The 25,201-nt window shown below is 41.5% G+C and overlaps 1 protein-coding gene across 3 annotated transcripts in view; it reads left to right on the plus strand.

Annotated features, from left to right (window-relative positions):
- The window catches only part of frmd4ba (FERM domain containing 4Ba), a 75,907-nt gene that overhangs the window by 8,484 nt on the left and 42,222 nt on the right, over nucleotides 1–25,201 (plus strand). For all 3 annotated transcript variants that reach the window (XM_050037543.1, XM_050037542.1, XM_050037541.1), the window contains exon 2: nucleotides 6,801–6,896. In XM_050037543.1, coding sequence (XP_049893500.1) covers nucleotides 6,801–6,896 — 96 coding nt within the window. The remainder of the gene's footprint in view (nucleotides 1–6,800; nucleotides 6,897–25,201) is intronic.

The raw sequence follows: 25,201 nt of genomic DNA on the forward strand, positions 1-25,201 counted from the left end.
AATAACTGAATGCTGCCTCACCTTGCTTGGTTCTTGTTCTTGTAACACACAACAAACCTGTTCCAGATGACCTAAGGGGTCTGGATGCTTCGTAGGGAACCAGTAGATCAAGCATGTATTTTGGTCCGAGACCATTTAGGGCTTTGTAGACCAGCAGTAAGATTTTAAAATCTATTCTTTGACTCGCAGGAAGCCAGTGTAGCGGAAAAGCACACAAAGAAGATCAAAGCGTATTCTCACCTAACCTACATTACTTGGAAAGGCAAGGGGCATGCTATTAGCTAGTTTTAGCATTAGCTAGATACAGTTTATAAAGTCTTTTACTGTTAGTCATTGTGTTGTGTGCTAGAAATGATAACACTACTTCTGTGTCAAGTTGAAGACCCACTGTTTGAAAATATCTTCAGATTTATGTGGTAAAGTTTCCACTGTAATTTTTTTTTAATGATGTTTAGGTCGGGGGACAGTAAGGGCCATGGCAAAACCTTCAGCTCTTGCCTCTTAAGGGAATCTTGTGGGTTTTGAGGCGTGTTTAGGATCATTGTCCTGTTGCAGAAGCCATTCTGTCTTCATCTTCAGCCCAGAATTTGCTGGACCTGTACCTCTACTATCTCATATATTACATTTTAAATTATTAAAACGTATTTAAATTAATATATTTATTTATATTTAACTGCCACTGCACATGGATTGTGGGTTGTATCAAGAACATTTTACACATAAACATACTCCTGCCCCCAGTTTTTCAAGAAAATTGTCTTAATTTTTACAAGAAGGTGTGGGGGAGGGGTAACACATGGTAAATAACTACTTAATTAATTCACCATGACCTGGAAAATACTAAAGACACACTGAAATGACCAAGCTATCAAGAAGAATGAGGACTGGTGGTCGGGGGACAACAGCACAACAGATGACCTGCTTCGAGGTCTGATGAGAGATGGGATGGATGGGTCAGTGCTCACTTATTGTTGATGTGACTTATTGTCATCTATCCTTTGTTTATGTCAAGCTATTCATGAACGCATAAAGTTTGCTTTAAAGGGAAGCATGAAAGTTGGCCAGGGCTAATGTCTGTCAAAGCACAAAAGAAGATGACATTACCAGTCCATCAAGGTCAAGGCTGATGGGAAGGGGGCAGAGTTAATCTGTCCTGAAGGGGGTGGGGGCAATCTGCAACTAAAGACTCAGAAGACAGGATGCACATTGACAATGGGCCAATGACTCTGGGACAGTGTGTCAGTCAGGGGCCGCTCTCAGGAGGGTAGACCTCTCCATGTTAACATCTGTTCCAAAGCACAACATAATCCCCTTGTACTTAAAATTCATCGTTTCCTCCCTCTGCACAAACAAAGCTCCCCTCTTAGACTGTTTGCATTCTCTGGTATCCTTAATTGTTTAACAATAACTACAGATCTGTGGTTTTGTTAAATTGTATTAAATAAATGACCAACATTTTCTGATAATCATCTGGGAAATGAAGTATCTAGCACATCTAACAAGATGTAAATAAAAGCTTTGCTCATTGGATCATGCCTGGATTTTTTTGTGTTCATATTTTTCTGTAATTAATTTGTACTTTTGCACTATATAAACCAAACCCCAACGAATACTGCATATATTTCATTCTCCAATATCACTCAGTAATGCAATGCTGTCTTTGTATTATCATAATGAGAGTATAGCTGATAAGAAGTGTCATCAGAACAATAGCTAGTAGGCTAATCTCAGTAGGAGCTGAGGCCAGGCAGAGATTTGGTGTGCATGTGGTGGTGGGGGGGGGGGCGTACTTGGTGCACACATGGCACCGGGGTGAGCCTAATCACGGGCTAGCAGAAATCCTCACAAATGGGGAGGGGGATGGGGGCTGTCCCAGGGGTGACTCATTTAGATTTCGAAGAAAGCATTTTGTTCCAGTAACACACTCGGCCTTTGCCCAGACATGAAGCTTCATCTTTTCTTTCTTTTTCTTTTTCTTTTTTTATTGTTGCACAGCTGAGATAGCCGAGGAAACGTCACCTTGTAGCTGCCCTGACACTTGGTTCAACTGGTTTATAATAAACTGGACAGTTTCATTCCTCCCATTTCCTTGCTCCTGCAGTTTCTGTGGATTACTGGGCTTTTCCATTGTTCAGCCTGTCATGAAGCCACAACAGTGTGGCACTCCTTTCCTTCCCCTTACTGTGCAGTCACTGGAAAATCTACAGTGTGTCTGCATGGTACATATAATGTTCTAACAAACCTGTAAAGCCATTCTTGTAACCCACAATGATTATGACTTCAAGAGACAACTTGTCTGGGTACATTTTTTTTTCTTTTATAGTATAGATAGATAGATAGATAGATAGATAGATAGATAGATAGATAGATAGGACTATAGAATATAGAATATATAGGACAGTATACCCACTTCCCTTTTAGTAACCTATCCATCTACCTTGTAGTACACCTACCTCATCAACAACCACGACACCACTGAAAACAGCGTAATTCTGTCACCCGTTTGGAGTTGTCTTTCTTTTTAACTGGTAAATAAAGTCCAATTTTTCTCTCTCTTTTAGCTCTGTTTTTGGTCTCCACCAACAACCTACAGCCCTGTCTCTGAGAAATTCAGCATGTTCTCATTCTGAGCTCGTCAAATAGCTGCTTTGTCAGTGATGTGGGTGTTGGATAGCGACACACAAAAGCACCTTTCGCAGTGGTATAATACGCACTGGGGGGCAGCACTTGTAAACACAGTGATCACAAACCCAAGTCATCAAATACCAGCGCTATGTCAGTGGACGTCCACGTAAGATAACAACACGCAAAGGCACTTTTTGCGGAGTTATGACACACATCAACCGCCATCAGTAACAGTGTAATGAATGGAGCTGGAAAGCCCAGAGAGAGGTGGGAGGGGAGGTGGATAGGTCCAACAAACCTGAAACTTTCACTCAAGAGCTGTCTGTTAATTTCTTCTTCTTCTTCTTAGTTTGTCTTCTTTTGTTGCACAAGGAAATAATCATAAAAAAGGTGTTTTACTGATATTGTAAGTTTATTTTGAAAAAGACTATTTGCATTTAAGAAGCAGAAACTTCACAGTTCCTGTGAAAACAGAAGTGTACTTTGAAAAGACACAATGCATGTAACAAACAAATTGACACAGCGTCCTTTATGTCAACAACAGATGCAGGACGCTTCCTAGCACATCATCTGTAGACGCGCAAGATCACAGACAAAGCAGGGATATTGACAAGGTGAGATGAGAATGCATTGAGAAATTAAATTCATATTCACTTAATTCAATAAAGGGTGAAACATAATGTAGAGCGAATTATGTTTTCTATGAATATAATGAGGAAATGTTGATACTTAATGTACCCGGCAAGTCACAAAATTTTTGATACTGAACATACTAACAAAATGTTCTCTGGCTATGTATTTCAGCGTTTTCCCACCAAAATAAGCTATTTTGGAATACACTATCCACTCATACATTTTTTTTTTTTACTTTGCTTTAACATTAAACCAAAATCATGACATTTCCGTAACCTTAACCAAAGTTCTTTTGTTGCCTTAACCTAAGACAGGAGTCTAGACACAAACCCAGGGTTCTGGTGTCAAAATCCTGCATTTTGTACACCCGCCATCCTCCCCAAACAACTCCTTATGAGGTGTACATGGTACATAAATGTAGTATTTTGTTACACTAAAGAAATGCTGTCTCTGAACATAGTCCAGACAGTGATTACACTGCCACAACAACATAATTAAGTAAGTAATTTGATAACATACAGGTTTAATTTCTAGGAGAGAGGATCGACTCCTGAGGGAAATATCTCGCTCTTTAGCTGCTTAATGCTTCACAATGTTTACCAGCTGGTCTCATTTAATGTGTCTGTCTGCTGCTTGCTGCCGAGCAGGTAATGTGCAGTGGGGTTTATCAAAGCTTTTTCTTCATGGATAAGGCAGCTATGCTACTGCTGCTGCTGCTGGAAATGACACAGATGAGAGCTGTGAGAGTGAACCAAAATAAAAAGCTGCAGCTGCAAAATAAAACAAGGACTCTAAAATGCTCTGTAGAGTCAGGTGCTAATTCTATGTGAGTTTGGCACAAGAAGGGACCCCTTTTACATTACACATGGCTGTACGATACGTTGTTAATACCCCTTTTCCACCCAAATTAGTGCGTATATATGGGTTTTTTAAACATGGGTAAACCTGCTAAAAAATACACTGTAGACTCTTTGTCCATTGCCAGTAGTGCAGACGAGCATGCATTCCTGTTTTCTTTGTTTGTTTGTTGTTGTTTTTTTACTGTGTTTCACATTTGGTATCACGGACAGGCTGGAAAACAGGTTAGTAAACAGCAGAAAGCAGCTTGGAGGTCAGTGAAAATGTTACGGTGGCTACTTACTTTTATATTTTCCTTACTTATTCAGTCTGTCTTTCAAACTCAGTTTAGACTACTTTGGAACAATGTTTGAGTGCTGGTTGGGTAGAGATAGACAGTATTTTGAGGTGGCACACCATTGCATCATGCCTGTCAAGGAGGTAAAATTAGCACGTTAACTTGGGTGATGTATTTCCATCAATGACGATCAAAGATGGAGCAGATAAATAGCCATGCCATTCGTAACATTTAAAAGCCCGATGTTAGCAGGTCATAGTGAGTTTTTTGTGAAGGGGGAAAGGGGGCTTAATAGAGAGGTGAAGTTTTTTTATTTTTTTAAACTGTTTTTTTTTATTCCATTTAAATTGTGCTATGAATTACACATGTAATGTTTGTCGATTTAAAAGATAATTTTACAAGTCAAGAAAGTCACAGTTTGATATAGGTTTGTTGTAATACCATTTAGTTTTGTGTGAAAAACTCAGCTCAGTAAACCATATCACTCATCTTGTACAATAGGCTACGTAACTAACACCAGTTAGCTAGTTAGGTTACTCAGCTATGTTCCATGTACAGTGTAACTGTATCTTACCTGCTGGATAAAACACATACTGTATCTTACCTGATACCTGATGTGTTTTATTCAGTTGCACAGCAGCTCCTTGTCTTTTTTTTGAGAACCAAAGGAACGAGCAAGACCATATTGCTCATGTGGGTAACTCTATATCGAAACGCACAGGCATTATAGCGTCAGGGCATCACATTCACACTCAGACCTTGTCACATATTGACGTTTGGTCATGGACTTTACACATCCATATTCGATGTACAAGGTACCCTGGGCACATTGGTTGTTGATGTTCTGGGACGATGTGTCAAGTTCTGCTCGTTACATGCATTGTCTTTTTTCAAAATATACTTCTGTTTTCACAGGAAATGTAAAGTTTACATCAAGTCTCTTTCAAAATAAATGCACTACATCGGAACAACATCACAAATTGACGTCTATTTTCCTTTAACAACAAACGCACGTTACGTTTTGCCAGCACTCACACATAGATGGGTTTAGTCAACAAAAGCATGTGGTTGGGTTTAGGAAAAAAGAACAGGGATTTGCTTTAGAATCTTATGGGAAGTGAACACTGGCCTCCCAGGTGAAGGTCTGTTAGACCCATCCACCACGCCTCCCACCTACCCTACTTGGACTTTCGCCACCTTAACTTTCGTTCTTGTCCCGCCACGTTCCCCTCTGACGCCAGCCGCATATCATGCCAACATGAAAGGACAGCTTTTTTCATCAGTGTCTGACACCAGAAGTCACTGCCCAAGCACTGGATTTCAACGACTTCAGAGTGAGACAGGGTTGTTCAGTGAGAGACAAAGCTATGACATAACTGCAACTTCATTCGAACTACCTATTTTCACAGCCTTTACTTCAACAGTTGTACAATGGACTGCAACTTTCTTGACATGCGAAATTAACTTTTAAATTGACAAACATCGTTGGCAGGCGACACATTCTCACTCCAACCTCGTCACATAACATTTGGTCACGGACTTTCCACGTGAGACCGGGTTTGTGCAGGCTTACAATTCAAAGGGGATCAAAAAACAATTTTTCTCTTGCCATTAACGACCAATATATTTTTACCTGGTGATTCGCTGGAAGGGAAGGGACTTCACCTCTATGTAAACATATTGGTACAGCTTGAAAAATACTTTAAGCTATATAAGTCAGAGTTCATGATCATGGGCCATTTTACCACCCAAAGCTCCTTCTCAGCTAATATATATGCAAATCTAGCCTCATAATTCAACAATGGAAAACAAATAGCTAACATTTTTCTGACATTGTAAAATAATACCCCACGGTAGGTCTCTGCTTTATCACTGCATAAATACATTGTGCATATGTCCTATAAAGGGCACATTAGACATTTCAGACACAGTAATAGATAAAGACAGTCGACATGTAGTGTGCATAGTGTAATATTTGTATGAACGGAGATGTTTCCTACCAGTTAATCTATACACGTGTTAAACTTCCATAATGCAATGTAAACCTTAAAGTATAACACACAGGATAAAATGAGAAATTGTTGAATGACCGTTTCGCCTTTAGCCAGCGCTCCCCAGTTGGCCAACAGCCGTGTTGCGCACTGAGGCAGCGTCAGAGGGGGATTCATCTGTCCCATCCTGACTGTGTGGACGGCAGCGGGGAGGAGGAGGAGGAGGCGGAGGCGGAGAGTGTGGATGGATGGGACTGACTGACTGACTGACTGTGTGGAGTGCGGGAGACGAGGTTATTATGCCGAACAGGCAGCTGCTTCCCTTCCTGGACTTTTCAGCCCGGTCTCTGATGAACTCTGCAGAACCAACTCTTCTTCCATCACGAACCTCTTATTCAGTGTTTGTCCGCTTTTAGGGAGAGAGGTGGATTTATCTGACTGACCCGGTGCCGGCTGACGCGCTGCGCGCAGACAATAAGTGGGAGCGATCAGATCACAACAAAAGACATAAGGTGAGAAACGAGTCATTTCCATACAACAGAACAATTCAGAGCTTATGTGGCATTTATCTTTTGTTTTAAAACAACATCCTGTTCTGTGATCACCTGTAACAGCTTTACTGGCAGGTTCGTTTTGTTATCTTGCATTTTTAATAACTTGCACACTTATTTCTCCAAGGCTTGGGCACTTTAAACGTGTGTTTGCGTTATTTGTCGACTTTAAATGCTCTGTTTTATGCAGCATTTCTATGGAGAAACGTCGTTTGTGCTCATTATTACTCACTTCATCTATCCAAAACACCGCTCATATGCTCTGAGTAGAAATGGACGCACGCCTCCTGTGAACATACATGTGTTTTACTTGCCCTCTGTTACCTGAATGTCAGCTGGGTTATTAACTGTTGACATGTCAGCATGTGTGCTTTGCTGATCAGAAACTTCTATTGGAGTTGTATTGGTTACTTTTAGAACAGTTAAGGCACATTGACAGGAGACTGTGGACACATTATGGACCTTAAACTGAAAGAATGGGAGGAAAATACTTCTGTGATGTTTTTAAATTGAAAACTGAATCTTCTGTCTGCTTTGGCTCTGTGGTCAGCCAGTCTGCTCTCCTCTGTGTGAATATCCTGTTTCCTGGACAAAACAAACAATGGGGAGGCAGGCATTTGATATCCTGTATGGGTCTTGTGTGTGTGTGTGTGTGTAGTGCTGAGGTTGGCAAACAACAGGATGAACACTTTCATACAGAGCTCTAAAAATACATATTATACATATAAAGTAATGTGTTCTGACACACAGCAGCTCTGGCGTGAGGAAACCCTGTGACATGAGTCGTGTGAGTGATACAGAACAAAGGCCCAGGGCTGGTTTGTGTAGGTGACATTATTGAATTTGCACCCCATGAGAGCAACATGTGCTGTCTCTCTTTCTTTCTGACACAGAGACAAACTGCAAAGGCAGCGCTGCTTTGTGTTGACTTTAGTCTGGGATGTTCAGCTGCTTTTAATGGGGTCAGCGCTTCCGATTCAATAAAGCTATTAACCACCACAGAATATTCCAACGCCGCTGCTAGGCTCGGTACAGATAAAAGTGATTTGCCAATCAGGGTCCATTAATGACCTTATCCATATAGGCGGCCTATGAAAGAGTAAACAGGATTAAACCCCACATCCAGTCAACCTGTGGAGTGTGACCTGAGCTGACGGTGTGTTCCCACCTCTCCTCAAAGCCCCTGTTTTGTGTTAAAAGTTGTTCATCAGCATTTTTCTTTTCCTTTCCCACACACATCTTGATTATTACTCTTCTCACAGAGATTTGAATGAGAGCATTTTGTCAGTTAGGCTATGTGATACTGTTGTCATGCAGGTTCACACAATTCAACACTTCTGCTGGAGAGCAAGTTCCTGCCAGACTGGTTCTGACAACAGATTTCCTCTGCTGAGAAAGATCAAACTCTTGATCAAAGTCTGGCATGTGACAGGTGGGAATGTGCTGTTTTGATGTACAGGTAACAGTATCAGTTAATGTACATGTTTTATATAAAGAAAATGAACCTATATCAAGCAAACTGGTGTCTGAAGGTGCTTCATGGGAGAAAGTCCCTGGCATGCAGTTTGTTCAGAATCAAAGCAGAAGAGAGACATTACATTAAAAGATACAATACATGAAAACTTAAAGGGGTACTGCAGAGATTTTAGTATTGCACTTACATAAAGTTGAGGGACTCACAAGGAACAGACTTAAAAAAAAAACAACAATCAAAACTGAAGCAGCAGAGGCCAGAAAATCGTGACCTTTAGCCTCACTATAAGCCAAGCTCCACACAAAACCACTGGATCAGTTTAGCCCTCATGACATCATCAGAGTGAGACTTTGGAGTATTCCCTCCAGAGCACAATGTCCTCCACAGAGGACATTGTTGTAAAATTGTTGGAATGCACCTTTAAGTCAAGATGATAACTTCTGAACAGCAGTCATTGCTAAATGCTAAATTCCTGTTAGCTGAACAGTAATTTAGGCCACATCCACATTAATACATTTTTGTTCTAATACACATAACTATTGTTACATATACGCTTTGTATCCATACTTCTCTGGCGTTTTACAGTCTCTAAAATGTAGACCTTTGAGTGCTGATCTCATTTTAGTTTGAAAACTTCAGGGTTGCGTCTCAGTCTGGACGGGCGGAAACAAAGACTTTTGAAAAAAATGACACGGACATCCACATTCGCTTCCCGATGGGTCTTATAAGTCACGACACGTCAAGCTAAAACATTATAGCTCGGTCTTCATACCTTTTGTGATTTGGTCCTTCTTGTGAAGGTGTTCCTTTTCCATCGCCATGGCTTCCCGCGGTGATGGATAATACTCACGGTGCTGCTCTAATATGCCGCGGTATTTTCTTTGTAACAACTCCCAGTCTGTTTTCCACTGCCTTAACCACCATATACTTGTGTTACTTTCAGTAGCAATAAAGTAAGTAAAGAAATATCTGGTCTTACTTTTCACTTTTTTCATAGTATGTTCTGTAACTAGGCAATCAACCACAAAGTAGACAATCTGCTTCCTGTTTATACTGGCACACGCATGTCCAGTGTATGTGAGTGGTCATTTGATATTTGTTTTCAGGAGTGTTAGTAGAGATTATTTCTGACATAGTGCTAAAACACTTGTGTGTACAGCACAAATATTGATTTGCCAATACATATTCTGAATATTTGAAACAGTTTCAATATTAAGTTTTGCAGTATTGATACACTGCTACCAGCTGCACTTCCTTGTTCTCTCTTATTGTTAATATTTACGACAGTCATTCTGCTGTTCTCTGCTACTAACCAAGAAAAGAAAAGATGTTGTTGTCATTTAGTATTCATCTTTTAATACAAATTTTAAACTATATGCCCTAATATCAGTCATCCTCATGGTATCAAAAATGGTGAAGAATATCAGTATTTTTCAAGGTATTGTATCGCAGTTAGAAATTCCGGTATTATGACAATTACTATGTGTGGATGTGGCCTTAGTATTTAGCCAGAATGCTAAGCTATTGTAACATTAACACAATAACAAAAGTAGCAAATCTGAAAAATGTAATTTCTTCTCTTAAAAGTTACATAGTAAGCAAAAAGATGTCACATTACTCCTTGATGAACAGGTGATGTCTCAGTGCAAGGCAAAAAAACACCAGATCACCGAGTGCATTGCATTTGTCAGAGGTGGAAAACATGGAGGTTGTGGATTGGCACTTTAATGTATGTAAACAGGCCTGCTGCTGGAGGCCTATTTCAGGGGCAGGCACTGGAGTGTTTTCTAGATAATGTGTTTGTGGGTCAACTCTAATCAATAGGCTTAGCAATGGAAATCAATTTGGATCCAGTCCAGAGGGGACAACTAAATGAAGAGGCTGCTGAGTGTGTTTAGTAAAAGGATTTGCTCCAAAAAGTTTTACCACAAATGTCTCAGTGCTCCTGTGTTTGCTGTAAATGTCCTCAGTGCTTCCAGAGCCCCCTGTAACATAATCACTGCAAACACAGTTCACACTGAAAGTTGTGTCAACAGGAATCTGTTCCTCATTGGCTGTAAACCAGTTCAGCAGAGTACAGGCACTACATCTCCTTTTCTTGTTTCATGTCTGCTTTGTCCCCTCAGACAGGACATCCTGAGTAAAACAAAGAGTCTGGCCCTTAGTCTCACATGCAAAGCACAGACATTGTGAAATGTCCTGCATTCATTGTGCGTTCCAAAATTTACGATACAAGAAATACAACGTGTGGAGGGTTTTATGAGACAAAAATAATGTTGTGTTTTGTTTGATTTTGAGGGATTCGGTCCTTTAATGTGGTGCCGTGGTGAATAATGATGTTCAGGGTTGGTTTGTGTGTTTATTCCCCTTCAGAATACATCAGAAAACACTAGCGTCAGCCCTGGAGAGTGGCTCTCAGCTGGTTACTGACTCCTCTGGGAGCTGGTTTCCATATCATTTAGATGAAAGAGACTGCATTAAAACAAGCTCCAATCTGTTTAAGGACAGACACTTGCCAGTTCGTGGACAGATTCCCCTCAAAATGCAGCGCTCAAACCCACCTCCTTATGAATTATTTAAAAAATGTGCACAAGGATGGATTTATAGGTTACCCATGTGTATCAGTGGCTATTGACCCGAACACTTCAGAGTAAAAGCCCCCTGTCCCGGGGGAATGTTAGTGGGAAATTAATCACAATTCCAACAGTGCGTTCTGTCAGTACAACAAACTATACGAATTAGGGGAAACAGTGGGCTGGTTATACATCATCATGGTCACAACTGCTCTGACGAAAAAGCTTGACATGATAGCTATATGATCCTGTGTTGTTGGTTTTTTTTTAATTTTCTCAAAAACATAAACATGGATGATATAAAGCCTAAAAATAATCTCACCATAGTGTTAAAATTCAATAACCCTTCAGTCTTTTTGATTGTTTTGGATGACATTGAAACTTATTTTATGTTGTAAACAGTATTTCAAAGTGAAGATTGTGAAATCATTATTCATAAGGAATACTTGAAAGATCCTGTGTTTAATTTATAATCATGCCAATTAGAAAAAATGCAGCCAGACAACATAACCTTGCTCAGGAGTATGTTGCGCAGTTCACTCAATTTGTCTTAACAGGAATGGTGCATTGAAAGAAATGTAATACTGTTATTTATTTGGTATTTTTGAGTATACAGAGCAGTTCAAGTCCCACAGACCTAAGACTGTTGTGGATTAAGGCCCAGACACACCAACCCAACGTCTAAGAACAAGTGGCAAAGAATGCTGACCGTTGAGTCACCTCATATCACCTGTGTCTCAGCCAAAAAGTTGCACTTGAGCACACCGCAAAGATTACAGCCAACTGCCAACTAGCACTTGTGTTCTGCGCCTGCATAAGAGGAACTAACTGTCCACACCAGCAGGCGGTGATAGTTTGTATTCATCATTCAAAAAGGGAAACCAGAAGGCCAACAGGACGGATTCAAAATGCTTGTTAGCCAGTTACCACATTAATAACACAAACTAACATTAAAAGGACAAAGCATATTTACTGTCACAAACAATTACAAATAATTTAACTGTTTTAACTTTTTTAATCTAACAAGTTAGTTACAATCACTTTCCTCACTTCTGTTTCTCTCCTCTTAAAGTATTCAAGAATGAAACCTTTGTCTCAAGCTCTCATTTTTCACAATTCACACAACTACCTCTGTTACTTTACATGTGTATGAGTGAAACTCCATGAATGTCTTTGAGGAGAGACTGTCTGAAATAGTTCACCATTTTATCCCCATTTGTACGATTAGTTCACAGCAGGTATAAACACTTTAGCTTTAAGACGCAGGCTGACAGCTTTTATGACCCAGTACTGAACCTTTAAATCTCTTACTATGTGTTTTCACCTGCAAAGTTTAAGCTGGGATGGGCTGTTTAGCCCAGTTCAGGCCAAAGATTTGCGACGAGATGACTTGAAACAAGCAAATACTTGCAATGCGCCGTTCTGCAACGTTCTAAAAACCAGCAGGTTCACACAACTGCAACTAGATGAGACGGTGTATCATCTCTATGCAACAACTCTCTGTAGTTCTGTTCTGATTTCCAGCTTTTCAGAATTATTTTGTGGATGAATATAGTTTGTAGCTTCTTAAAATATGAATGAGGGAAGTGAGCGTGAGATACTGGCTAGAGTTGCATTTGTAGTAGTAATAAAATGGCAAAAAACATAACCAAAAGGGGCATCAGATGGACTGTATTCATAATCAGTACGCCACAATAATATAAATAACTAGCACCAATTAATCAGTCAGTGAGAACTCACTGTCCAACAGCACACTGTGAGGATGGAAGGGGCTCAGCAGGGACAGAGCACCTGCCACCTAACCAACGGACTTCTCTATAAGCTGACTGGCTGTTGAAATAGGTGACAAGCTTTACATTCTGAAACCCAGCCGCCGGTGATTTGACCAGTTGCGAGTGACACCATCAGCCAGCTTGAGTCGAGCTCAGACCGGCCAGTTCAACTTTTCTCTGCAACGTTCTAAAACGGACGAATCATTGGTCTGAACTGGGCTTTTCATTCTGGTGTCGGTGGGAAAAATCAAACTTTGAGCATTTTGTAATTCAAGTGGTCTGCACCTCCTCTTGGCCCTATTTTCAGGCTTTAGAAAATCTAGGCTTTGACAGGTGACTTTGCCGATCACAGGTAATTTCAGAGAGAGAGGCCGTTCCAAAGAGAGAGTCTAAAAGAGAGCCTGACAATAAACAAAATAAAATAAATATCAATGTTGCCAAATGGTTTCAGAGATGTAGAGAAAATGTTGGTGATTGTTTAGCCTTTTGCTGACTGGAGCCGAAGGCTTACTGCTGCGGCTTCAAGTTCACGTTTATGCAGCTAACGTTAGATTGAGCCTCAAATCACAGTGTGTCCTCCACCTCACTCCCCGCTGCTACAGACCACCTTGCCAGGAGGAGAGCAGCCCCGGAGACGGACCCCCAGTCAGCAGCCGTAGCAACTCAAATCCAGCCAGCACGAACCCCAGCTCTGGGGGGCCGGACAGCCTTGACTCCCCACCAGATCAACAGACTTTCTGTTACTGCCATAACATGTTAAACCTGGCAATGCCGCTGGCCACCAGCCCGCTGTGACAACTGGAGTTAGGGGGTGTGCGCTGGCCAAATTCAAGCCACTACAGCTGCTGACTGAAGGTCTGTCTCCCAGGCTGCTCCTTACTGTCTTCCAGTGAAGGAGTTCACAGTAGTGGGGGGTAAGGGTAAGGGGAAATACTGGGTTACTGTATGAAGCACGTGCGTATGTCTGTGGTCGTCTGGTGGGAGTGGTTTAGGACAGAGAGAGGAGAGCTGCAGGAGGAGGGGGTATTTTCTATTTCTGCCTTTTTTTGTTCTTTGTTTTTGTTGTTCTTTGTTTTGTTTTGCCTTTTCCAGAATTCTGCCTACCCCAGCTTAGAAATATATGGGGATAAGGCAAAGCTGTAAGTTTAAACTTAGAAGTACAGTTTTTAAAGAAAGAAAAAGAAATGCTTTTTAAATGAAAACCCTTTTGTTCAGAATGGTTGTTGTGTGCCTATTGAAGATCAGCATCTAGATTTCCTAACCAAACTATTCAGTATTTAAAAATCTAAATACAGTGTGCTGCTGCACAGGTGGGCAGGTATAGATCCTAGACAGGGAGCACCTGCCCCCCTGTGGGTTTATCCACAACCTCAGGCAGTGGAGACAGCCTTGAACCCCACACATCTATGCAACGTTACACTCCAGAGCAGAATATCCCTCTTTTTGTTTGTGTTCTCCTCCTCCTCCTCCTCCTCCTCCTCCTCATGTGTCTCTCAGACTGGGATGTAATTGCTGTGAGGCTGAGAAAATGAAAATCACAACAAAACAAAGCCCTCAACCACCTTTTTCTGTGTCTGTGCTGTTGCTGGCTTGCCTACGAGCTTTTGGAAACAGGCAGAGAGGAGGGGCGGTCTTCCCTTTAATTATGCTGCTTGTGTGCCTCTCCATTTATCCATCCATCCCTCTCTTGTGATCACTCTCCGTTTCTTCTTACTTTCCCTCTTAAACACACACTACACAGATCACATGCACGCACACACACCAGGAGAGCTGTGTGATGATGATGTTGAGGGGATGTTTGAAAGCCTGAATGGTAATGACCAGAATGAGACTCCCTGCGCTGCGAGTGAGTGAAAGGTAAAGGAGGAGGGGGTGGCGGCCCGAGCTGCTATTATTACCCTCTCAGGCACAAACAGAGAGGTACATGGTGTCGACACACAGCAGCAGACGTACCCCACAGCCTCAGATCCTCAGTGATCGATAGTTCTCAGCGCTGTTTCACATGTTTAGCGCCAGAAGGGATGGAGACATGGTAAGGAGAAACACCTCTGTGAATATGGGATGCTCTCAGTCTCACAAACCCCCACAAAGTAATTTCTTCTTGCAAACCTTGCCTCGATGAGTTAATTTAGTTTGGGTTCATAGTGGATTTGTAGTGTGGGTGTCATTAGGGTGCAGCGTGGTTGACAGTAGAGATTGAGTAGCTGCTCAACCACTAGAGCTTTGGATTCATCATTAATGGAGTGATATGTGAGCCTCCTCTTACTGGGTTAACATTGGGAACCAACACCCCCACCTAGACCCACACACACATACACACAACTCATATCCCCTGCAGTTTAGAAAGAAAGAAATCATCCAGCTGCAGTCACCTTCACCGCTGCAGCTTGGGATGAGGAGGAGAAGCAGGGAGGGGAGGGAAGTCATTATCACCTGCCCTGTGGACCGAAACCGAGCACCCCGCTGGTCCACTCAGACAGGCCGCTCTGAGCTCTGTGACAGGGACAGAGGGCTGTGGAGAAAGACTGCATGTTAGCAGCAACATGGAGGAAAGATGTGGTGGGGATACAATGACGAGATGTGTCACAGAATAGCCTGTAATTCAATAGAAAAAGCCGTCTTTGATCCAGAGGTCTTTTCAAGGTTGCATTGTGTTCCTAAGAGACTTGGCTACTTCCTTTTGAAATACATGGGTTATATACAGTAAATGAGTGTGTGTGTGTGTGTGTGTGTATGCCCTTTCACCTACTGCACTGTATTCTATTGTAACAGCAGCATACCTGCCTCTTAGACCAGGATTGGTCACATTTACAGAAGCGTGCCCTCCTAACACAACAACTTAATATGCCCGTCAGCAACATTGGCTTCTGTAGTCACAGCCAATGTGCAGAAATGAATGACAGTGTTACTATAGATTGGACTCTGATAGAAAGCTGATATGTGGGTGGCGGACAGGGCGCAGTTATAACAGGTGTCAAGCACACTGTGAGGAAAGATAATACTGTATCCCCAGGGGAAGGCAGTGGTTGGTTAGGCTGGGGAAAATGAATGGTGGTGTTAGCATATGTGCAAATACATTTATTTATGCCTTCCAGACTGGACTGGGTTTGGAAATGTTTCCTTGACACTAGTGCTGAAAAAATTTGTTATTTAACTGATGAGTCGAAGGATAATTAAGGAATCATTTATCTGCTTTCTCGAGCAGAATGCCAAATATTTATTCTCTTCTCAAATGTGAAGATTTACTGCTTTTCTCAGTTTTGTATCATTGTAAAGTTGATATATTTAGTGTTAGACTGAATGACAGTCAATTAAAGGGATACTCAAATTACCAATTTTTAACCAGCCTTGTGTCACAACAACACTGTGGGTGGTGTATGTAAATGAACTATGTGAAACTTTCCTCCATCTTACCAGCACCCATATCTCCCTGCTCACCTCCCAGCTCAACATGTCACTTGCTGGACTGTTGCTCAAAGTATGGATTGTACTTCTTCATTTTTGTCAAGCAGGTTAAAAAGAGGAGAAGTCGTATCATGTCACATCATTGGCGAACAACACATACACTGTGAAATCTGGTCTAAAGTTACTGAAAGGCTCAATAGGTGGTGCACTATCATAGAACATGGCTGCAGTCGGCCTTGAGTGGGAATATATTTTATACGGAAAATAAATATATGGATGAGAATTACAATTCTGCAGCCTTTGTTTATTAGCCTTGGTTTTTGTATGTCCGCTGCCACCATGACCACAAAGATCATACAAGGTTATCAGTGAGGAACATCCCCATTTCCAGAAACATATTTTAGTGCACTGGAACAAACTCAGACCAAACTTAGATGAAACTGTTAAACTGTACAGTGTTGATCAAATATCAATCAAGATTATGTTACTGCATTGCCAATATCTCACCTAAAATGTTTCCAGAAACATATTTTAGTGCACTGTTTGGCTGTAATACAAGAATTTGTGACCAGGAAGTTCTGTTTCCTGGATTGTAAAAACAGAGGCAAAAAAAAAACTCTGAGATCAAATGGTAAAACTAAGCAGTGCTGATTAAATACGAACCAAGAATCTGTTATGGAATTGCCTGCTTCTTGCTTAAAATCTCCAGAAACATATAGTAGTGTACTGTTTAACTTCGTTTGTTCTCATTCTTTCACCATAATATTGTTCAAGGTTCAACAGTAATGTTTTTTTTTATTTACTGTTCAAAGTCAATTTTTACTGGCACCTATACAAAGTGTTCTGTTTATTAGCAGTTATCTTCTCACAATTGCTCGATCGGTCATGTGCAGCTCTCAACAAGTAAGCTTACTACTTAGCTACCTCTATCATCAGCTCCAGAAAAACACAGTGTTTAATTCTTTTTTAACCACTTGTCCAATCTACTAATTGAGTTGCTAGATTTACCAGCCCAACATAGTATTTTACTTTCCCCCGAGCAATGAGGCAAACCTTATTGTTGAGCCTTGTCATTGAGCGCAGTGCATTCTGGTAGTTGTCGGTTTTGCCACAGGCCCTTTTCTCTGTTTTCTCTGGTCATGTAGCACCAGTTTCAAAAGTATTTGTGTCTTTCTATTGCATAGACAGACCATTTCATCGGTAAGACAATCTTCCCAGCAGTGAAATACTTCTTATATCAAAAGGAATGTAATCATTGGGTGCAGCCCCACATTGCAAAGGCGTTAAATAGATTATCACTATACGTGATATTTTGATGGTTTAGAGAGTTTTAGGGTATTGCAGAAATCTTTCATAAATATATTAGTTGCCATGCAAATATCTAGTGTGATGAAAGTGAAACTGATATGAATTTACTGAAGCGGTTAGGCCTTTTTCACTCCACTGTGGATGACATTATGTGGCTCATCCCTTGATTAGCATGGACCCAACGTAATTTGTTTAACTGTCCAGATGACTGATGATCTGTAAGAATGGCTGAAATGAAATTACTGGCATTCCCTGTAATACTAATTCTGCCCAGATACTTTCACAGTGCATGTGAGCAACAGTGATCTGCATACAGACTGACTCAAGCTAAGGCTGCTACACAGAACACAGTATTCAATCAAATACTTCACTTTCAGTAGAGAACAGAAGGTTTTGTTAAGCAGCTACTCCTCTGTAAAATCTTGAAATTTTGCTTTTGTACACTGTTATACTGCACGACACAGTATTGATATGACCGCATTAAATGTGATTGCTGTTGGCCAGATTGTCCACTTTTCTCACTCTCTAGTTGTCACCTTTTCTGTTTGGCATTTGGTGCTGGGCAGGTGGCATAAAACAGCTGCCTGATGTGACTTAAAACAAAGCTGAGAGCCATAAGAGTAACCAAAACAGATCTTAAATTAACTGTTAATCCTCTGTGGGGGTTTTTTGCATATAGAAATATTGATAAGTGTAGCTTTAAGTTTCTAGTTGCAGCCTGATCTGGTGATACTTTTTGCCTTTTGTCCCTGCTTTACCAAAAAACGAAAAACACTGTTCTTTGAGGTCAGCCAATGAGGCTTGTTCTGCCTTCACAGCAACTCCTCCTCTGAGAGAATTCCTACAGTTAAAATCTTAATTTGTTCACATGCGGTGTCTCTTCTAACCAATAAAATATTAAAAAGCAATGAGACATGTTTTCCATCTGCAGTGTAGCAGCTGTTTCAGAATATGTGATGGCATAGAAACAGTAAAAGGACTGAATTAGATGTTCCAGCAGCAGTAAAGCAGGAACAGATGCCCTGTTTTGAGTCTCTTTCTTCTACAAGCTCTACCTACTTATAAATCCCCATTTGACTCCCAGTGAACTCAGCCTCCGTTCAAATCATGACACCTCTTGAAATCACTCTGACAGAGCTGGAATCTTTGAGAGCTTTCAGCCCACAAGAGCTTTTGTGTTCATACAGCAGGACAAAAATAGAGGTTTTCTGTCATGTTGGTGGGGTAATACTGACAGGACAGCGGCTAGGGACAAGAGGCTTTTACACTCTCTGTTTCACAGCGATGTCCACTTGTGCCACGCAGGTTCTGCAGTGTATCTTCACAGCACATTGGCTAGTAGAGGGCAGGTTTCAACACATTGTATGTGGATCAGTTGTGATTTCGCAGAAATTTGTCTTCTGGCCAGATAACAGCATGTAAGTGAGCTGATTATCAAGCTAGTAAATTGGATTGAGAGTGATAAGCCAGGGGGTCTCATTACTGTACATCATCTAAATGCAGATCCAGAACTCTCCTCATTACAGAGTTTCAGCTGTGAACTGGATTTAGACACTTCAGTGTGTCCATACAGTATATATGTAAATGCAGAGATTTAATTGAAGGAAGCTATAACTCTTGCAGGGGGTTTTAGTGTTCGTGACTCTGCGTGTGTTAAAGGCATAATTTCTGGTTTAAACCATTTCCTCATTTCTAAAAACTAATAACAAAGAACCAATATGCAACATGTTAGAAATGAAAGTGAACATCCATAAATAGGTTTTTTACACCAAGCAAAACAGGGAGGAGCCTATCGGGGATGGGCTTTTTTTAATTTCCCTGTTCAAGTACTTGTATTAAATATTTAGCCTATAGAGTTTGCAAGGAATGAGTCCTAAAACCCGCAACTGAGTTACCATTTTACCACTCATGGTTCCCTCATCCCAAAGTCAGTGGGTTTTTTAAAATGTTTTTTGGTTTGATGCCTGAAATAAGGTCTGCAGTTAACACAAGCTTAAGAGACTTTCATGTTTTGTTCTCCAACATAAAATACGTCAGTAGATACTCCACCCATGAAAGGCTGTTGCTAACAAGTGGCTAAATGAGACAACAGAATGATATCATGCCATGCTGCACTGAGCACAGCTTTACAGTCTTGTTAAGGTGGTGACGTTAGGTCATGCAACCATAGTGTGGTTTGTTTATAGCCTAATGCTGGCTTTTTACTTCTGACGATTGCGTTTAGGCTTCAGTAGTCATGATAATGGAATTCATTTGTTGTCATTTAAGAAGATAATCTTGCCGAACAAAACCTGTAAATATCATACATGTGTGTTTTCCACAGAGCTTATTTTTGGCAATAATCCAAAATCCCATGGAAAAATCCCACAGGCTTTTTGACGAGGGAACCAGGGCAATGCTAACTTCCATGTCAGCCTACAGAAAAACGTCATCCCTGGAGCACTCTGTAGAGTAGGCCACTCAAGTACTCACCAGAAAGGAAAAAATCTAACGTTGGAATGTAAATTGACCAACAATGGAATAGAGGTGCAATTTGAAATTCATTAATTGAACAGTCACGCTTTAATTAGTCAATCAAACTATAGAATCTGAAGTTAATCATCAAACTTTGTGTTGCTGCTGTTACATATGTTAGATGCAGTGCTTAGGGCCCATCTTCAGACGGCTCTCCTCCCATCAGTTTAACATCTGCCCGGTTAGCACAAGCTAACACAATAGCGACTAACACCCAACACCAAGCTGTTTAATGGTCCCAACAAACTCACACCAACACTGAAACAGCTCAATTCTGTCGTTGATCCCAGTAAGAACCTTTAGGTTAGCTTAGCCGATGATGCTAAAAATTAGCCCTGTCATTGTGTGTGGGTGGGGGTGAACTCTCACTAGCTGTGGACAATAAAGCAAACACTACTGCAGCAGTAGTATCATGTCTAATGATAAACAGAGAGAGAGCGACAGCTGTTTAAGGAGGTGCTAAGCTAAACAACGAAAAACAAATAGAGAAGTTCACATGTGGAAGGTTAAACATCAATTACTCTAAGCTACACATTTAACAAATGGCAAAATCCAGTATTCGAGTGCTCATGCTCATCCCTACTGGCTGTTTGGCTTTTGGGATGGCAATGTCATTTTGTTGGTCAGTCGGCCCACCACTCAGGTCCAGACTGAAATATCTCAGTAAGTATTGGATAGGCATGAGATGAGGTTCAGGCATCCATGTCCCCAGTCAGGATGAATTGTATTAACTTTGGTTATGCCTCGCATTTTTATCTAGTGCAGTCATCAGGTCAGTGAGCTTTCATTTCATGAACAAATACCTGCAAAACTAATAATATTAGCCTCAGCTGCACTTTGTGTTTAGTGTTAAGCAGCACGTGTTAGCATGTTAACACATTAACGATGAACACTGTGGGCTATACAGTACACCTGTTGAACATCAGCATGCTTGCATTGTCATTGAGATGTTAGCATTTAGCTTAAAGAACTGCTGTGCCTACACAGAGCCTCAAGGAGCAGCTAGCATGCAGGGCTGAAGACTTGTTTAGCTAAAAGCTGGGTTCAGTGTTGCCTGTGTAGCTCTGAAACTATCATATTAAGAGGATTATTATGAGCTGTGGCCTTTTTGTGCTCTACCATAAACTATCCCTTAGGCAGACTTCACAATTGTGGATGGAAATTAAACAGATTATGGTTTTAATTCACTTATATTTTCCCAAGGATTGTAATTCTTATGCATTTATGAATTCCCAGTTAAGGTCTGAATGAAAACAGCTTTGTGCTGTTATTGAAAGTGAACCATGAGTGAACTATGATGGTTTGTCGCATGACATTTATTTAGAGGAAGTCATAAAACATAAACATGGGAATGCTTTTTAAACAGCTCCTTCATTTCAGACCTTAAAGGAATACTTCAACCACAAGATGATCATTTGTATAACAATTACTCACCCTGTGTGTGCTGAATTTGTGAGGGACATGTTTTTCTCGCATGCCTCCACAGTGAATGGAGAATTCAAAACTGGCAAAAATTCTTGCTGAGTTTAAGTAAAAGGGGGTCGCTTTAAACAAAAGCAAAATAATATCAAAACACAAGTTTACAAAGTGTCACACCCCTTGTGCAGTATAGTCCAAGTCTTATCTAGTGCTTCCCAAACACATGCATTTTCACTTGAGTATTTAAGACACCAGGTCCTTTTTACTCCAGTGCGTAAAAAATGTTCTTCATTTCTGGAATTCTCGTTCACCGTGGAGACGTGCGAGGAACACAAGTTTTTCTTCCAAATTCAGCGTAATACAGGGTGAGTAATGAGTACATGAATGATGAATGAATTTGCGGGTGAAGTATTCCTTTAAAGGTAGGATCTGGAGGATTTTCAAACAAAACAAAATATAGACATATACAAATGAAATCCTGCTTAATCATCACCTATGGGCTTCTACTCATATGTGGTGGTGACTCTGTTTGCAGAGCTCCTGCCCTTTAACTGTATTTTGATGTTTTGTGAGCTCGGACCACTTCTGGGCGGAGATTTCCCCAGCCAATGAGAGAGCGCAGTTGCCGTGCCCGAGCATGTCCGAGCATGTCCGAGCGTGCACCAGCGCGAGCCTTGCCTGAACCTCTTCTGTGAAGCCTTCTTCCGTACCTCCAGGCTCCGTACACCTGGGAGAGTTGAGCCTGATAGGAGGGGCCGAATTTGAATGTGTGCTTACAAACAGCAACTGGAAAATCCTCCAGACCCTACCTTTAAGCCCCATCTATTTGTTTTTTTCAGACACCATACCAGTTTAATAGTCTTCAGAAGCCAAACAATTTTTAAATTATTTTTAGTTTCTCTCTCCCTGCAATAATTTCACCCCCTCTGTCGCCTTAAGGCTCATTATAGCCTCTCACTGGTGGTGTCTCCTCCCCTCCCTTCCCCCTCCCCTGCTTCATCTCTCTTGCTTTCTCTTTGTTTCATTTGGACGCCTGTGGTGATGTCCACAGTGGCCATTCATGTTTTCCATCACTTGGCTATGATATTGAAAACTAATGACACAGGCTCTTTATGCTCCTTCTAAGAAATGTCTGGACAAATCTGGGCAACCACAGTCCCTCAGGGCAACATTTTGTTGAAGCAGACAGTGTGGGGCTGCAGGCTGACACCGCGGCCTCTGCCCTTCGCACGCTTCCCCCACTTTGACCTCCTCCTCTTCATAGCATCTGGTTTATACACACACATGGTTTGTCATGGTCTGTGGCCTCCAGCGAGCCCACATGCACTGTCCCGTACAGCAAGAGAAGCCTGCCACAAATCCCTAGATGCACCCGACAAGCCTAAAGGTGAATGGTGGCAGCCAGAAGCCTTCGGGCCCTCGTCTCTTCCCCAGCCTTCTTTTCTTTTTCCACCCCCTGCCTGGCCACACAAAGCTGGGCTTGACTGTACCGCCTAAACACACAAAAAGCTTTTTTGTCTCGCCAGTCATTTGCCAAATGGAGCTTTATCACATGGTGTTGATTGGCTGTAATTAAGACGTCTTGTGGTTTTTTAAACAGATGCAGCCATGATTTCTGTCAAGATGTATAATGGCAACCTCTCACTTACTGGCACAGCTGTCAAAAAGACCTTAGGGTAGACATATTTAAAATGTGTAATTCCCTTTGTGTTGACTTAATGCTGTCAAAGCATGTGTCTGGGAGATAATCAGCAATAGCAAAAACAGACAGAAGGCATGATATTTTATTTTCTGGATCAGGCTTGCAGTAGCAAAGCCCATTATAGGTGGGGCATGCTATATGCATGACCAGAGATGGCCCTCTTTCATGTTTTATGAACCTAATCTATTCATGTATGATGTATGACTACAAATCATCCTCCTTTCGAGTTTCATGATTTCTGACAGCTGTGTCCACCTGCTCCATTTCTAAGTGACAGTCAGGAAGCTTGACAAGGGAGCAGGCAGGTTCCTGTTAGGAGAGCACATTATATCTTACAGCAATCCTGTGTGTGTGTGTGTGTGTGTGTGTGTGTGTGTGTTAAGGAGTGTGTCAGGCATACTGCACAGAATGTCTTCCATTCAGTGTGTCAGCTGCAGTCTCAGTATGTGGTGTAGCTTGTCAGCTGTAGGCCCGTGCGGATGACAGCTGTTTCCCTGCCCTGCACAGGCTCTGTTATGATCACTCGGAGGCCTTCCCCTTTTAGACAATTAATCTACCACTTACTGTACATGGTAATTGCCATCCCATGTTGAAATGAGCCCAGGGACAGGGAACTGTGATGATCTTGGCAGCGTGGTTGCCCCTGTCGTGCCCTGCCTTGTATCCTCAACAGATTCAGGCCTATTAATACTGAACTTGTGGGACTGAACAAAGCTGTGGGATAGATTGTAACAGCCTGTCTGTCTGTATTCTATTAAACTTTCAATCCAGGCATCACAAGTGGAATGAGGCCCTTATAGCAGGAGAAAGGGCATGACATTGGCGTAAAGTTAATAGGAAAACCCTCCAGACAGCATAATTTACCAAATAATTTCCAGCACTAAATATATGTATTTCCCCTTTTGGTCCCTGAGGGTTGTGTGAGACACTCGATTTCCCCATCTGCTGGCTATGAAGGGGCAATGCAGCATGAACACTCAGTATGTCAGCCACCGCTGCGCTTGCACAACAATTGATTGTACTCAGGGACAAAGTGTAACTCCAGCTTGAGAAGAATGAGCCTTTAACTGAGCACAATCTTGAGTGCAGCACATGACTTGTGTAGAGAATTGGAGTGACACTGGAGTGACATCAGAGGGGGTGACGGACTGTGGTGTGAGGTCACGGTGTTTACAGCCGTGGTGCCAGGCTGGAGACAGGGAGAGGTGGGAGACAGCTGCCACGTGAGTTACATAGGCAATGGATGCTGCTTGTGAAAAGATCAGAAGAGCACTTAACCCCCCCAAAAAGTTGACATGTGTTGTTAATGTACTCCAAAAAGTTACAACACATCTTGTTCGGCTTGAGAGCTGGAACATTTAATTGTGAAATTGTCAACAAGAAGTCATCCAGGAGACAAAGAACCCTTTGTGATGTACGTTAGGTGACACTGATTATTTAATACACAAAGCTTAAAGCTGCTACCATCAAAATTTTAATAAATCAAATTGCTGTGTCTAATGTGTTCTAAATGTGTTCTAAACCTTGGTATCGGCATCACTTTAAGGATACTGGTATTGGTAGTGGTATCGTACTTTTTTAAAACAGTACCCAGCCCTAATATTAGCCTGTTTCAGCTCATTAAAGAAAAGGTATTGTAAACCTATTGTTTGCTTCCAAGCAATGGACAGGCAAAGTTAGCAACCAGCTGGTGAACACAGTGGAGAATTTGGCAGTGTAAAAAGAGGGTGAATCTTTGTCGGCTGTCCACAAATAAGACTGCCTGTCTGCTGGATGTGTAAACTGTGAAAGGTTCATTGTTATCCATTCATTTAGTCCATATACTCGATAGACAAAGTTAGCGCCTGGCTAGTGAATATAGCTGCTACAGGCCCAGATGTTTCCCTCCGGAGTTGGTAGAGACCAAACCAGAGCTAAAAGGAGAGCAAATATTGGACTTAAATTTGCCTAGTGCAGGAGATAAGACGAAAGACAGGACTCCAAATGAATGCTAATGTTGATATAGGTCTGCTTGATGAGAAAATTAGTCAACTGCTAGCTAACATATTCAATTTTAATTTTGGGGTGATAATATATCAAATGTTCCACTGCCTCGAGGT

Source organism: Epinephelus moara, chromosome 24 (genome assembly GCF_006386435.1).
Source record: "Epinephelus moara isolate mb chromosome 24, YSFRI_EMoa_1.0, whole genome shotgun sequence".
Lineage (NCBI taxonomy): Eukaryota > Metazoa > Chordata > Actinopteri > Perciformes > Serranidae > Epinephelus > Epinephelus moara.